The sequence below is a fragment of the Manis pentadactyla genome, chromosome 2, assembly GCF_030020395.1.
Source record: "Manis pentadactyla isolate mManPen7 chromosome 2, mManPen7.hap1, whole genome shotgun sequence".
NCBI lineage: Eukaryota > Metazoa > Chordata > Mammalia > Pholidota > Manidae > Manis > Manis pentadactyla.
This window is the reverse complement of record NC_080020.1, coordinates 173,742,216-173,759,766: the sequence shown is the minus strand read 5'-3', so window position 1 is coordinate 173,759,766 and position 17,551 is coordinate 173,742,216. Positions and strand designations below refer to the sequence as shown.

The window sequence follows — 17,551 nt, the reverse complement described above, 5'->3', positions numbered from 1 at the left end:
GACCCCAAGAAGGCACTAGTGGTTACCAAAGGAGAGGGGTAGGGGAGGGCAGTTGCAGAAAGAAGGAGAAGGGGATTGAGGGGTATTATGATTGGCACACATGGTGTGGGGGGGATCATGGGAAAGACGGAGTAGCCCAGAGAAGGCAAATAGTGACTCTGGCATCTTACTACACTGATGGGCAGTGACTGCAGTGGGGTATGGGGGGGACACGATAACATGGGTGAATGTAGTAACCGCATTGTTTTTTCATGTGAAACCTTCGTAAGAGTGTATATCAATAAAACCTTAATTAAAAAAAGTAAAGTAAAGAAATTAAGGAATTCTCAGATAAATATTAACAGAGAGCTCCTTGCTAGCAAACTGACCTATAAAAAATGCTAAAGGGATTCTTCAGGATGAAATGAGGGGACTCTACACAATAGCTCAAATTCATGAGAAAAAGTAAAGAGCACTGGCAAAGGTAACTGCATAGGTAAATACAAAAGACAATATAAATGTATTTTTGTTTGTAATTCCACTTCTCTCCAATATGACTTAAAAGACAAATGTATGAAGTGATAATTACAAATCTAAGGTATTAGACACAAAATATATTAAAATGTAACTTGTGAAAATAACAGCTTAGGGAAAAGATAAGATAGAACCATTTTGGAGAAAAGCTTCTGTATACTGTTGAAATTAATATTGATCCAAATAGATTGTTAATTTATTTTAAGACGTGAGTAGTAATTCCTAGGACAACCACCAAGAAAGTAACTCAAAAATATATACTAAGAGTCACCTAGGAGTAAGAACGCTACACTAGTAAATACCTATTTAACACAAAAGAAGCACAAGTAGAGAAGTCGAGGAACAAGTAGATATACATATAGAAAAAAACAACAACACATAAATCCCTCATTGTCAGTAGTTGCAAGAAATATAATTGCATTATGCTCCTGTAAAATGGCAGAGATTGGCAAAGTAGATAAAAAGACATGCTCCAATTATATGCTGTCTCCAACTATATACTATCACTTTATGATCAAAGACAAATTGAAAGTAAAAGGATAGAAAAGGTTATGCCATGTAAACAATAACCAGAGGGCTAGTGTGCCTGTTATTAGACAAAATTAACTTTGAAACAAAAATTACTAGAGACAATGAAGGTATTATTTTATAATAAAAGGTCGACTCCATCAAGAAGATATAACAATTATAAATGTATATGCAGCTAACAACATAGTCCCATGTACATAAAGAAAAACTGACATGATTAAAGAGAAAAAAATAAATCCTGACTCTATTAGAGGGAGAAATAGCACAAATTAAGCCAGTAGCAAAAAGTCACATATTGTATAATAACATTTGTATGAATGTCCAGAATAAGCCAATCCAAAGACAGAAAATAGATTGATTAGTGCTTAACAGGGTCTGTCTAGGTAGAGGAATTGGGGAGTAATTGCTAAAATGTACAGGATTTATTTTTGTGGTGACAAAAATGTTCTGGAATTACTGTTGTAAATATACTAAAGACTACTGAGTTGTATACTTATTCAAATTGGTAATTTTATGTTATGTGATTTGTATCTCAATTTTTAAAAAGAAGGGAGAGGCAGGAATGAATGAGTGAAGGAAAGACTGCTTGAAAATGTAAAGATTCGGTAACATTTAAAGTATATTTTACAGACAAAACTAACATGAAAGCAATTGAATTTGTGACAAGGACAAAGTTGAGAAAGTCTCCAAAAACACAAAGGAAAAAGAACAAAATGAAAATGATCAAAAAGAAGATGACATATATAAAAAACACAGCTCAGTAAACCAAACCAAGAATTGTATCTGGAGCTGAGGAAGAAAGCAGAACAATTTGAACAAAACTAATATTCAAAGACTTAATTTAGGAAAACTTACGTCTCTTGAAAAAGGGAACACAGTATGCAGATTGAAAGTTATTATATAATTCAGGCAAGTATCTGCAGAAAAATACTGAGATACATACTAGAAAAAGATTTTTAAGTCAAAAATAAAAGGAAAAAGCCCTATAAATATATAATTTTTTAAAGCTTATGTAGTTAAGGGAACAAATGGTCTAATACCAGACGTTTTAACAATGCTAAATGTTAGAAATGAAAAAAGTCTGCATTTACTGGGAAAATTATATAATTCAAGGATTTTTGGACCCAAGTGCATATTCAGTAAGCAATGTGGCAATGAAAAGACACTTTCATAAATACACAGGTGCTAGAAAATATATTCTACCTCTATACCTCCTTGAAAAAAAATCACTCACGGACTCACATCACTGAAGAGATGGATCAAAAATAAAGATTTTTAAGAAAGAGAAAACAGTGCTAAAAGTGACCATGGTGTACTTTAAAGCCAATTTAATATAACGTGTTTTAATAGAAAGTTTAGTCTTAAAAAAATTGACAGAAGTCAATTTTGAAACGAAAGTCATGAAAAGAAAAAACAATTGTATTTTTTGACTTTAATAGAAGAGACTAAAGGGGTCTCATTTTATTTATGACTTGGTGATCAGATAAAGAAGTTTTTATAAAACTCAATTGCTAAAGGCACAGGCAACAAAAGAAAAAAATTTGGACTTCATCAAAGTCAAAACTTTTATGCATCAAAAACACTTATCAACAGAGTAAAAAGTTAACTCAGAATTGGATAAGACATTTGCAAACATTTATCTGATAAGGGGTTAATAACCAGAAAATATGAAGAACTCTTACAGCTAAAAAACAATAGCAATCTGATTTTAAAATGGACATAGGATCTGAATAGACACTTCTCCAAGAAAGATACATAAATACCCCAAAAAATCTTGAAATGATGCTGTACATTGTTAGTCATGAAGGAAATACAAGCCAAAACCACAATGAAATGCCACTTCATACTCATTAAGATGACTATTATCAAACAAAATAACAAGGGTTGGCAAGGATGTGGAGAAACTGGAACCCTTGTGTATTGCTGGTGGGAATGTAAAATGTTGTGGCCACTATGTAAAACATTATAGTGGTTCCTCAAAAAAATAAACAATTACTATATGATCTAGCAGTTCCATTTCTGAGTATATGCCCAAAAGAATCAAAAGCAGGGATTTGAACAGCATTTGTACACCGATGTTCATTGAAACATTATTTTTAATAGCCAAAAGTTGGAAACAACCCAAATATATATCAACCAATGAATAGATAAATAAAATGTGATATATGCATACAATGGAATATTATATAGACTTTAAGAGGAGTGAAGTTCTGACAGATGCAATGCCGTGGATGAACCCTGAAGACATTACACTAAGTGAAGTAAGCCAGTTACAAAGGGACAAATATCCTAAGATTTCATTTATGGGAGGTACCTAGAATGGTCAAATTCAGAGAAACAAAAGTAGAACAGTGTTACCGAGGGTTGGGGTGAGGAGAAATACAGAGTTATTGTATATTAGATACAGAGTTTCAGTTTGGGAAAATGAATAAATTCTGGAGATAGATGGCGTGATGGTTGCACAACAGTGTGAAAATACTTAATGCCACTGACCTGTATTCTTAAAAATGGTTGAAATGGTAAATTTTGTGTGTAGTTTATTTACCACATTAAAAAAAAAACTACTTTAAAAAAGCCACTGAAAAAAGTTCTAATGAAAATTTAGAACTAGATATCTATCTTCTAAATTACTGTTGTGTATACCGAATTAACAAAATAACATAGAACAAGAACAGGAAACAAGAAACTTTAAAATAGGTCAAATGAATAGATCACAGTGAATTGCCTTTAGCTGTGATAAATAATGTAGCATACATTATCATTTTCTCATGCATTTAACTTAAACACGTTCAGTTACATAAATTTTAACAAAAGAGGAGAGAAAGAATTTTAAATGTGCATGTGTTTTGTGCACTTTACCCTCTATGAGCATATTACCATAAGGAAGTTTGAAATGGAAGGTGGGAAACCTTGGATCTCAAAGTTCATTGCCCTCATATGCCTTTTATAGTTTAAGCATCTTATCTTGCTTCCCTGAGTGTGAATCTAGAGTTTAAAGTGTCTTTTTGGTATAGTATGTCCACTAAGCATAAGCCATTATTTTATCAGGTGCTCAGATGGAGGCATAGTGATTTATTGCAAGCCAGAAGGGAAAAGTGGACTCTGGAGGATTTATTAAATAGACAAGATGTTGATTTCAACATGGTACCTTCTTAAGGGACCTTCAAGGGTGATTTGGACCCTGCATCGTTTTTCACTTTGTATGCTGACTTTAAATTCCACTTAAAATCTCTCTCTTCTTGAGTGAAAAAAATAGATAAAACTATATATGCTGTGATCTTAGTGTATGTTCATTTAGAAGGATATATAACCAGTTTGGTTGGGGTTTTTTCATATTTGTTGTTGTTATTGTGTCCTGCATGCTTTTCTGAATCTTCTGGTTGATGACCAGGTTGATTTTTTTTTTTTTAAGGTGAAAGCTTTTAGCTCATTTTCCTTTGTTTCTTCTTGTGTTCCTGGCAGATACTATGCTGGATGCTACATTTACAGGGGTTTGCAAAATAAACATGGCCCCTGTGACAATTGGGGCATGTATGTCCCAGTGGGGAGACAGATACTAAACAAATAGACCACTAATGAGTATATAATTACAAATGACAGGTGTTAAGAAAATGAAGAAGATTTTAAGAGAATAATGGACTTTTGTTTTAGGAGCTCATAAAGGTCTTTCCAAGGAAAAAACTTTTGAGCTGAGATCTAGAGAACAAAGGAGAGCTAGGCAGGCATGGAGTAGAGAGTGAGAGTATTTTGGTCAAAGGGAACAGTATGCACAAAGTTCCTGAAGCCAAAAAGAGTTTGATGCATTTGAAGACGGTGTAAGTGGAGCAGAGTGGTGGCTAGATAAGGTTAAAGATAGGTCCAAGATAATGCAGTGTCTTGTAAACCAAATTAGAGCATTTAAATTTTATTCTAGTAGGCAATTGTAGTGTGAATTTCATTTGTAAAATTTATTTGGCTGCTGTATGAAGAATGGCTTGTAAATGGGGAGGCAGGGAGCCAAAGTGGGGAAGAAAGGATACAGTTAGTTAGAAGGCTGTTGTAGTAGTCAGTGCCAGAGATGGTAATATCTAGGATTAGAATGATGGTGATAAGAGATGGATAGAAATGGGCACAGTCAACTATTTTTAGGAAATAATTCATCCTGGACTTAGTGATAGAATATGGAGAGTGAAAAAATTGATTACTAGTTTTGTAGAGTAAGTAGTGGGATGAATAGAGGTGTCATTCACACTGAGAGGAATAAACAGATTTGGGGAGGATATCTGCTTTGGACATGTTAAAATTGAGATTCCTGTTCCACATCCACATAGAGAGTAAATTTGCAATTGAATGTAGAACATTGTGTGTTTACACTGGTGAGGTTGTACGTTAGAGTACCACATTGGTGGCACTGTTCACATCATAAACATATGCTATTTTTTTATGTTAACACACAGTGGGCATGAGGGTTCCAGATTTCTAGGTAGAGTTCTGGAGCAATAACATTAGCTCTCTTACTGCCCCAAACATATACCTACTTTCACATTTTACAGCTATTCACAGATTTGAGAAAGTAAGTACACAGACACTCATTGGCATATACAGACGATTGGCTACACTCTCTTTCACCTGCCTCTTAGCTCCACTGAGGTTGATTCTTTTGCTCATCCACCCACTGCTCTCAGAGAGTTAATTATTGTTCCCCACCTGATTCTGTATCTGGCATAATCACCTCTGTTGGTGAACAAAGGGTGGTGGTTTAAAGAGTATGCTTGTGCATGCTGCTCATGGTGTGTGATATCTGGTATCTGGAAGTATTTGTGAGGAGAATGATCCCCATATGCAGTTGTTGGTGTTATACCATAATATTTAACAATTTTTTTCAGTTGAGGAAGAGACATCTCTCTAATTTCTTGAAAAAATGCTATAAGGGCTAGCTGTGTCCTGAGTGCTAGAATCTGAACCCAGAAGAAGGGTCCCAGCTAGAGATACATGTTTGTTGGTCATCAGCATATAGATAATGTTCCATACATTGGCAATTGGTGAGTTCACTTAAGAAGAAAACAGAGCCCAGTTCTGATCCCTTGAGGAACTCCACCATTGAAAGATTTGGTAGAAGCAAGAATACTAAGGATTTGCTAGAGAAGTAGGAGCAAATAAGAGAAAGTGATCCCACAGAAGCTAAGAGCCCAGTATAGTCTACACATGGACCGAAGGCTTACTAGGACCTCTGTGATCTGTCTTGGAAAGTTCTTAATAGCTTATTTATGTTTGCATTGTACTGTGAGGCTTATACTTACCCAGCTATTATTGCCATATACAAAGAAAATACATGAAGTAGAGAATCCCAAATTAGAAAGAACAAACATTTTTGTTGAAGGTAATTCTATTTTTATTACAAATTTCTATATGTCCAGAGATGTTCTTTTGCCTGTTTTTTTGTGGCATAGATAAATTTCTCTTATCAGTGGATATAGAAATACTGAAATGTATTTTAAAAGATAATAAAGTTACTTTCAAATGTTTTATTTCTTTATCATGTAAAATTTTCATTTCAATATTTTGTCTCTTGTATTGTCAGATTAATCTTCCTAAAACTTAGCTGATTACATTTTCCCTTTATTAAAAAACCTTTAATGGTACTGCATTTTATGTACAATAAAATTTACACTCTTTAGCTTGGGATTCCATGCCCTGCTGAATTTTGTCCCAAACAATTATTTTTTAATACCTCCCACCACTCTTTAATGTATTCTGTGATCCAGCCTGACCCAAAAGTGTCTACTGTTCTTATATATATACACTTTGCTTTCCTCCTTCCTTGTCATTGCTAATGCTATGACCTCTCCCTAAAATGCCTTTCTTTCTTCTTTTCCAAATTTGAAAAAACCTACTTATTTTCCAAGATACAATCTATTTTCTCTTCCCCTGAAAACCTTCCTGAGCTGGGTATCATCTCCTTTCTAAACTTGGTAGCCTACTTTATATGTCTTCTCTTGTGTTATTTGTTTTTCCACCTTGTATTATTGCAGTTTATTGTACATATCTGACAGCTTCAGTTTGACTGACATCTCCTCCTGATTACCCTACAACATGCTCTTTGTAGTGTCTTTTTTTATAGAAGTAGTTTAAGAGGTAAATTTTTGTCTTTCTTCAACTTCATGTCTATATTTTTGTTAACTGTACTACCTTAACATTTTTCTGTAGGATCCAATGATGCCATTGCTCCAGACTTCCCAGCTCAGGTGCTAGGCCTGAGGGATGATGACCTGGAAGACACTGTTAACATTAAACACAAAGAGGGGATCTACAGTAAGAGGGCAGTGACTAAGGCATCCTTGTCAGTGGGGAAAAAACCCTTTCTGCAAGATAGTGCAGGTAACTGGATTGGCTTTGTATATTCTGTGGCCTGTTTTTTGCTTTTCTTATCATCCTAAATAGGAATATTGTCCAATCTTTATCTTTTTTCTGCTTTGTTAGGCAAACTTTTCTCCTAACCATTTAGTGGGTGTATACAAGAAGGTAGGTATCTATAAAGTCTTTAAATGCTTCACAGATTTTTGAAAGCTGTAAACTTTATTTTGACTATGGGAAATAAAATATTTTCCAGCTATAGAAATGATATACAGTCCAGTATGTTTTCAAGACTAAAATTCATAGAAAATCTTGATTAAATTGCCTCATGAATTTATCTGTCAGAGGGTGCAAACTATTATCTCATAGTTGGATTCTGTAAGAAAATATGGCTCATATGGTCTTAAAAATTTTTTTTTTAATTCTGCCAACATTAAAGAACAAGATTTTGGGCTTCTCTTAAATCAGAATATCTGGTTGCACTCAGCTTGCATTCCTCCATAGCAATAGTCAGCTGCCCCTGAAACACGTTTGTCTCCTGCAAAGAACACAGTACATTCTCTTGTTTGCTACAGTCCCCACAGCTCTCAGACTCAGTCTGCTTCATTCATCCATCTATCTGTCTGGTCACTGTGGGTATTTTGAGTTTAAAATGTTTTTCCCAGATATGGGCCCCACTGTTTTTTGTTTATTTTTTTACTAAGGTATTGATATATAGTCTCATGAAGATTTCACATGAGCAACATTGTGGTTACTATATTCACCCATATTATCAAGTACCCCCCCACACCCAGCCGCAGAGTCACTATTTCTCTTTGCTACACTGCCTTCCCCATGACCCCCCACACACACCATGTGCGCCAATCATAATGCCCCTCAATCCTCTTCTCCGTTCCTCCCCACCCACTCTCCCCACCCCTCCCCTTTGGTAACCGCTAGTCCCTTCTTGGAGCAGTTACCAAAGGGAAAAAATTTTAAACTCAAGCACTTAAAAATGTGACAGCCTCAGTGGAAGGAAAATGACATTTCTCAAAGAATTTAAAAAGCTTTCCACAGGAGAGCAGGGAGCCCACAGAGTTTGTCAGATTGTGTACAAAATAGGAAAAAAGCACCTTTCAAGAGAGTTCAAAATACATAAAAATACATAAAAGGATTATTTAAATCTATTAAAAGAAAGTAGCTAGAATAACAGTGGGATGTCTTGCTGTTAATAATGGGCCACTTGAAAATTTAAAAATGTAATTCTAATTATCTCAGATGTTAAAGAGAAAGTCACATAGGAAATTACAATATATTTAAAACTAAATAATAACAAAATTCAGATATTAAATTTATAGAAGATAGCCAAAGATAACTGTGAATATGAATAATAGATATGAATATATGAATAGTAAAAAATAAGAAAGATCCAGTCACAATTCCAGTAGATTTTTCCCCTAAAGATAGCAAACTTATTCTAAAATTGATAAGGAAATATGGAATGCCAAGAAGAGCAAAGCTAATCTTAAAAAAGAATAACAAATCTGAAGGATTTACACTTCCAGATATCAAAACTCACTATAAAGCTATAGTAATTAAGACAGTGTGATATTAGCACAAGGATAAACAGACTGACTGTAGAAGAGAATATTGCAGAAACAGATTCACACATATATGGACATGTGATAGATGATAAAGGTACCACTGAAAGTGGTGTTGAAAAAGATTATCTTTTCAGTCAAATGATGCTAGATAAATTGGATATTCCTATTAGGAAAAAAGCCATTGCCTCCCCCCTACCTCACACTATACACCAAAATCAGTTCCATATGAATTTTAGATCTAAATATGAAAGGCATAGATAGGTAGGTAGGTAGGTAGTAGGTAGGTAGGTAAGTAGGTAGGTAGGTAGGTATGAAGGAGGGAGATGATTGATAGATAGATAGATAGATAGATAGATAGATAGATAGATAGATAGATCTCCAAGAAAATGCAGAGGTGTATGTCTTAATAATTTTAGAATAGGAAAAAAATGATTATTGATTAGTTGGATTACCCCAGCAGAAAAACCAATTGCAATAAATGAAAATATTAACAAATATGGCACATTAAATTAAGAAATTATTTTAAGTGTAAAACACCAAATAAGAGAGTAAAAAGCAAGTCACATAGTAGGGAAGATACCTGCAATACAAGTCTCGCATATCCAGAATATAAAAAGAACTTAATCAATATGAAAAAGGTAGTCAACCCAATAAAAACTGAGCAGAAAATTTGAATATGTACTTTATAAAAAAAGAATATTCAGTAGCCAGTGAGCATATGTAAAATATTCAACCTAATCAGCAGGGAGATGCAAATTAAAACCACAATAAGATAATCTTTGCATATCACTAAATTGACTGAAATGTAAAGGATAATACTATATTGGTAAGAATTAAAAACAAACTACTAATTCACAGCTGGTGAGAATGTAAACTGGCAGAAGGACTTTGGGAAGCAGTTTGCCATTATCTCCTAAGTTATACAAAAACACAGCTATAACCTAGCATTTCTGTGCTTAATACTCAACAGAAGGAAGTACAAACAAGTACCAAGAAACAAACCTGAATATTCTTAACAGCAGTATTTGTAATAGCTCCAAACTGGAAACTACTCAGATACCCATTATTTTTTCAGTAGAATGGATAAATTGTGGCATATTAACATTACTGAATACTAACCAGCAAATGAGAATGAGTGAAGAACAGTTATAACACTTGATGAAATTTACAAATATAATGTGAGAAAAGAAAGCAAGACATAAAAGAGTATATGCCATATTCCATTTATGTAGTTCAGAAGTACAGTTACTTTTGACAACTGAGCTTTATGTTAGTGCATTTTTCTGTACATATTTTTTACTACACAATAACAAAGATCTTTTAAAAAGATACCTTTTTAAAAAGCAAAAAGCTACTTAGAAATGAATTTAAAAACAACATAAAGGTTATTGTAAAGAAAATTATAGAGCTTCATTGAAATATGTTAAGGAAGGCCTAAATAATTGGAGAGCTATACAATGCTAATAATAAATAGATGTTAATTCTCACCAGATTTAATTCTAAATTGATGCGTTGCTACTCAAAATTTCATTCGAATTTTTCATGGAACTTAGCAGGCTAATTCTATAATTTTTATGGAAAACCAAGAAGTATATTTAAGGAGTAAGGTAAGGGGACTTGCCATACTAGACATCAAGACCTGTTACATATGTAGCTTTTTAAAGACATCATTTGCAAAGGAATAAACAAAGAAAAATGGAAGGGAACGCTGTCCCAGTAACATGCCTATGAATATGGAAACTTAATATGTGTCAGAGATGGCATAGCAATCCATGCAGAAAGGAAGAACTATTATATATGTACAAAAAAATAAAATCAGATAAATCCTTACTGCATACTAAAATGTAGTGCAATGATATTAAATGTAAAATGGAAAGCTTTAACCTTTTGGAATTCAGTTGACTACTTATGACCATGAGGTATTGAAGGATTTCTTAAAACAACACACAAAGCACAAACTATGAAAGAAAAGGAAAATAAATGTGATATTATTAAGATGAAAAATTTTTTACATCAGAAAACATCATAAACAAAGGACAAGACACAGACTAAAAGAAGATATTTACAACTCACAACCTGCAAAGAAACTTTACAGCTTTTTAATGTTAAAAAAAAATTGGAAATAGCCTAAAGTTGATCAAAAGGTGAATCCAACAGAAGACTACATAATATTGTGAATCAGTTAATTAGAACCACATATTTAATGTGAGTAAATCCCCAGATCATAATATTGAGTGAAAAGGTGTGTTGCTTAAAAACATGGAATGTACATTGTTGATTAGTACATGCAATAGAGTAAAAAGTTTTTAAGAACATCTTTGAGATTATTAAACTCTGAATTCAGTATCAAAGTTGCTACTGAGAAGAGAATGGCATCATTGAGGCTTTACTCAGGGAATCATTTTATCTGTAATGTTTATTTCTCAAACTATGGTAGACATTTAGATGTTCATTAGGTTATGTTTTTAGTAATCTCTACTGCCGTTCTGATTTCTTTGTTGAAAAATATTCACAGAGATAGGCAATCTCTTGTCAACCCATTATAAAAACATATAACCATTATTAACTGTTCAATGACTTATCCTAGTTGTATTGATTTTTTAAATGTGTTTACTAATATTATTTTGCACTTGAGCTTTTTCATACAATAAAAAAGAAAACTGATTAAAAATTAGATAAATGTGTAGCAAGTATGACCAAGAAAAACAGAAAGAAAATAGTATTAAACTAGTTCAAAAGGATTTAACTTCACAGGATTTAAAAAATTATATGAGTGCTATATGTAAAATCTAGATGATAAAGATGCATTTCTGGGATTATATGAAATATCAAAATTGGCTCCATCAGTGACAAAAACTGAACAGGCCAAAGAACTTGGCAAGGTTGTTTAAATTTACTTGTCTACTTTGAAAAAGATACCTGATTTAGACTTTTTTTTTTTTTTTTACTGTTGTGTCAAACCAGCAAAGAAGAGATTTTATTTAAAGTAGTATTTTATTTAAACCATTATTATACCCAGAAAGTATGTTGAAAAGCTTTCCAGTTCATGTTATAGACCCATTATAACTGTCACAGCATTTACATGGTGGGACTTAAAAGGTGCTTTTTTCCTAATGTATAATAAAGAGGGGTTTGGGGTTTTATTTTTTGGAGTTTTTTGGGGGAGGAAAGGGAAGACAGTTACTTGCTTATTGTATGTATTATCTTTTCTTTTGCTGTGGGGTCAAATGATGTCATTGTTCCAGATGCCCAAGTTCAAGTTAACATCACAGTCAATGAGACCCTCTCAGATAAAATCCAGAAAAAGGAGATCTACAGTAAAACGGCAGTGACTAAGGCTGCCCAACCTGCAGAAAAAGAATCCTTGCAGAAAGACAGTGCAGGTAGCTGAACTGGATTATCTGCATATTATTTTCTTCTAACCTTCAAAAATGAATATAAACAGAAAAGTTTTTTCTTACTCCCTTAAACTGCCCATCTTGCTCATATGTGAAATTAGGATACTAGCTGCCATTTTTTTGTATACATTGGCAGGTAAAATTAACATTTTAAAACTGTTTGAGACATTTGTAGAGAACTTTATGAATATATTACACAAGTTAATCTTATTGCCAGAAATTCACATAATGGACTCTTTGTAACTCTACTGATAGAAAAACTTCAGTGTCAAGAGATGCTGATTCTGTAATACTAAAGCTGTACAGAAGCCTTTGTTCTTTAGGAATTCAACTACTTTACCTAACGACCTATCCAGTTAATTTACTTCAATGGGACTCTGCTGATTAAAAATGCCTATAACAGTGTGGCTAAGTTAGGATTTGTTTTGGCTCTGAGAGTTGAAAACAAAACTGAAATAACACTGACTTAAAGAAGACAGGAAGTTATTTCTCATTCTCGTAAAATCCAGAATTAAACATCCAGGTTTGACATGGTACTCCAGAGTATCAGGGAACAAAACTTTACTCTTTCTGCTCCAGTATTTTAGCCTCCATCCTCATGCTTTAGCCTTCAGGCCCATATTCTAGCCAGCAGAAAGGAAGAAAGGAAAATTAAAAAGTATATATCCTTCCTTGAAATACTTCTCAAAAGTTATGTGTACCAATTCCCTTCCAATTGGCTAGACTTAGTCACATGGTCACATGTTGCCAGGGAGGTTAGGAAATATAATCTTTATTCTGGTAAATATATGCCCAGCTAAGTTAGGCTCTATCACTTATTTATTTATTTGTTTGTTTATTTGTTTGTTTATTATTCATTCATTCATCCATCTATCCATTCATTCTTACCAGGATTTACCACCACTAAGTTACAAACACATTCAAGTACTTGGAAGTTTACAGTTCTTTAACTGATGGAGTCAGGGCAAAGTGGCTATTTTCCTCACTGTCAGACACCAAGTTCATCTTTCACAAGAGTTCCTTACTTAAAACAGGATGTGTGGGGCAACTACAGTTGAACCTTGCCTCTGGGTTATGAAACCAGTGAAGTTATCACGATTCTTGTGGCTACCACTTCAGTGTGTCCTGTTGAGTGAAGTGGAACTTTCTGAATGGGGAGACTGAGGACTGTCTGCTCATAAAAAAAAAAAAAATTCTGTAGTGTCTAGCTTGCAGGCAGGCAGGCAGCAGTAAGATAAATGTTGGTAGCCTGTTTCTGACAGATGATAGAGCAGTGAGTGTTTGCTAGTTGAATCTTTGCTTTTTTGACTACTTGATGGTTTTGAATTTGCTGTGATCCAGGGATGGTCAAATACTTCGAGAGTCAATCTAGGCTGGGTTTATGCTTCAACAGTCTTGAAATGAGGTCCCTGGCTCCCTCTGATATACAGCCAAGGAATATGAATCAACCCAAGATACTGTTTTATAGGTCTCTTTGTATGTGCTTGCCCCAAAAAGAGGTTTCCCAACTAGAAATCCATAGCAAAGAACCCCAAGGCTCCATAGATCCATCTTCCCATCATACATTTGGCCTTCAGTCATCTCAGGAGACCAGTTAGTCCAGGGAGCCACAGAGGGCCATTCTCCTGGAAGATGGGGCACGTACCGATCTTAAAGTCTCCAGCTGATCCAAGAAGTAGGTCTCTGGCTTAATGTCTCTTTGAATAACTCTCTTTGAATGACACTGAGACGCGGCATTTGCCAATTCTGTGATACTCCATTATTGGAGTTCTGGCTCTCATCCAGTTTTGACAGTTTCTGAAGTTCTCTATAGGTAGTTCCAAGAGGTGCATATTCTAGAATTACTTAAATTCTGATGGTATCATGGAAATGACCATATAGTCTGAGAATATTTGGATGCCTAAGGTGGGATTGTATTTCTGATTCTCAGCTGATACCCAATTCCTGCATCCTCCAGTTGAACTTTTAAAATACTAACAAAGCCAGGGAAAACTTGCTTTGTTTTTCTCTGACCATATAAATATTACCAAATTTTCCTTTATCCAGCAGGTAACCAATTTAAAAATCTTGCAAAGCCTATTACTTTTCTGGTTCTTTTCTGTTTTAACACTAGTTCCTTTTCAAAATTGTTTCCAGGAGCTGATGGCTGGGCTTGCTCACTCTTTTGAGAATTATTCAGTGGCCTAGAAACAAAATGAGTGACACTGGTTGCCTGCAATTCAGCATTGGATTCTGAAGTACTGATCTCAGTCTGCTTCAGCTTCTGAACTGGTTTATGGCTGGAGAAAAACTTCTGTTCTTCTAAAGAAACTTGCAGTGAGAAATTTGAAGGAATAAGTCCATCTGAACCTGGCCACTATTGTCAGGGATCTATTTTAGAGGAAGAGGAAAATGGATTTCAGTGGACAGATGATAATCTATGCCATAACTGTAAATAGGAACATATTTTGGAGCATAAATAGCTACTTCTCTTTTTGTGTATTGCTTACTTTCAGAAGTTACATTGTATTCTGGGTAACACTTGAAAATCTTACCCCTTTTTTGTGTTACTAAATGAATGTTCCAGAAACAGTTTGATCATGTTAGTCTGCTAATCAAAAAGTTTTCATTGATATTAAGAATAAAATCTTAATTATTGTAGCATAGTCCTTCAGAACAGTAAAATCAGCTCCCAGTTTTCTAAATGCTGGTTTTCGCTTCTTTTCCTTATACACTCTATAATATAATAAACTATACACGTGCTCTATGTCTTGGATATTCAGTTGCTGTCCTGACTCCATTCTTTCCTTATGTAAGTCACCTTTGCCTAAAATGCCTTTCTCTTTTCATCTCAGTGTGTATCCCAGCTTAAGTATCTTTTAGCACTCATATCAGTTGTTACTTTATTCCAGAGTTTTTCCATGATCTTCCTAGCTATAAGTAGTTTATCCTCCTTCGAGTACTTATACTTCATTATCTGACTTTCTCTTAAAATGATTCTTTAATTTTTTATGACATCTATTTTTGTACATTTTTTACTCCAATTTAGATCTGCAGTTTCTAAACATAATTCTTAAATTTTTAAAATAATTTACTCAGTTGAATATTTTTTTTACCAATCTACATCTTTTTTTTCTTATTGAGGTTCATACAATAAAATGCACACATTTTAATGTACAGCTGGATGAATTTTTTTTTTGTAACATCAATCAACAATTACATGAAGAACATTATGTTTACTAGACTCCCCCCATCACCAAGTTCCCCCCAACAAACCCCATTACCTGCTGGATGAATTTTGACATATGAATATACTCATGCAACCATCACCCATTTCAAGAAAACAAACATTCTCATGAATTTTTTTTTCCTCTTCATCTATTTTAACCCTCGAAAGCCCTATGGCATCCACTAGTCTGTTTTCTTTGTCTATCTATTTCTGTTTTGTTTGTTTTGTTTTTTGGATTTCACATATAAATGAAACATATGCTGTTTGTCCTTCTTTGTCTTACTTCACTTAGCAAAATACCCTACAGGTCCTTCCATGTTGATACAAATGGCTTGGTTTCATTCTTATTAATGCCTAAGTAGTATTCCATTGTATATTTGTACCAGTCTTTTTTATCCATTCATCTGTGGATGGTTGGACGTTTAGGTTGTATCCACATTTGGCTATTGTACATAATTCTGTGATAACCATAGGAACGTATACCTCTTCAGATTAGTGATTTTGCTTTCTCTAAAATTCCCAGAAGTGGAATTTCTGGGTCATATGGTGTTACTATTTTTTGCTTTTTTGAGAAACCTCCATATTGTTTTCCATAGTGGCTGCACCAATTTTAAGTCCCACCAAAAGTGTATGAGGGTTCCCTTTTCTCCACATCCTCACCAACATTTGTTATTTCTTGTTTGATATTAGCCACTGTTCTGCTGTGAGATGCTATCTCATTGTGGTTTTGATTTGCATTCCCTGATGATAAGAGATGTTAAATATCTTTTCATGTGTCTTTCATAGCCATCTGTATGTCTTTTGGGAAATATGCCCTCTGTCCCTATTTTAATTGGGTTATTTATTTTCTTGGTGTTGAGTTATATTATTTGGATATACCCTTATCAGATATATCATTTGCAGATGTCTTCTCTCATGCTGTAGATTGCCTCTTCGTTTTGTTGATGGTTTCCTTTGCTGTGTAGGAGCTTTTGAGTTTGATGTAATCCCACTTGTTTATTTTTGCTTTTGTTTCTGTTGCCTGGGGAGATATAGCTAGAAAAAAATTACTAATGCTGATGTTCAAGACTGTACTGCCTGTGTTTTCTTCTCGGAGTTTTATGGTTTCAGGTCTTTTATTTAGATCTTTAGTACATTTTGAGTTTATTTTTGTATGTGATAAGACAGTGATCCAGTTTCATTCTTTTGCATGCAGCTGTCCAGTTTTGCTAAGACCATTATTGGAGAGATTAATTAGATTTTTCCCCATTGTATATTCTTGCCTCCTTTGTCATATATTAATATAGACATGGGTTTATTTCTGGGCTCTCTGTTCTGTTCCATTGGCCTATGTGTCTGTTCTTGTGTCAGTACCATACTGTTTTGATTACTGTAGCTTTGTAGTGTAGCTTGAAATCAGGGAGCCTGATAACCCCAGCTTTGTTCTTTCTTAAGATTGCTTGACTCTTCAGGGATTTTTGTGCTTCCATACAAATTTTAGGATTATTCTTGTTCTGGGAAAAATGCCATGGGCATTTTGATAAAGATTGCATTGCATCTGTAGATTGCTTTGGGCAGTATGGTCATTTTAACAATATTAATTCTTCCTATCCATGAGCATGGAATATTTTTCCATTTATTCCTGCCTTCTTCAGTTTCTTTCATCAGTGTTTTATAGTTTCCAGAATACTTTCATGAAGCTCTTTGGTTAAATTTATCTCAAGATTTTTTATTCTTTTTGATGCACTTGTAAATGGGATTGACATGTTAATTTCCCTTTCTGTTAGTTCATTATATAGAGAAATGCAGTAGATTTCTGTAAATTGATTTTGTATCCTAAGACTTCACAGAATTCATTTATTCTAGAAGTTTTCTGGTGGAGTTTTTAGGGTTTTCTATGTATCGTATCATGTCATCTTCAAAAAATGACAGTTCTACTTCTTTCTTACCAATTTGGATGCCTTTTATTTCTTTTTTCCCTGATTTGCTATGGCTAGGACTTCCAGTAC

At 34.1% G+C, this 17,551-nt stretch overlaps 1 protein-coding gene and 1 pseudogene across 9 annotated transcripts in view; one reads left to right on the top strand and one right to left on the bottom strand.

Moving 5' to 3' along the window:
* Window positions 1–17,551, top strand: part of ALMS1 (ALMS1 centrosome and basal body associated protein) — a 198,418-nt gene that overhangs the window by 111,550 nt on the left and 69,317 nt on the right. For 6 of the 9 annotated variants that reach the window (XR_008995797.1, XM_036930659.2, XM_036930655.2 and 3 more), the window contains 2 exons: window positions 7,228–7,398; window positions 12,203–12,340. The exons of 2 other annotated variants lie outside the window; for them this stretch is intronic. Coding sequence is in view for 6 of the 7 variants with exons in the window: in XM_036930659.2 (XP_036786554.2) it covers window positions 7,228–7,398; window positions 12,203–12,340 (309 nt within the window). In the remaining variant the exon portion in view is untranslated. The remainder of the gene's footprint in view (window positions 1–7,227; window positions 7,399–12,202; window positions 12,341–17,551) is intronic. One more of the 9 variants, XM_036930656.2, reaches the window with a different exon arrangement.
* LOC118934799 (aurora kinase A-like) lies at window positions 13,531–15,639 on the bottom strand (annotated as a pseudogene).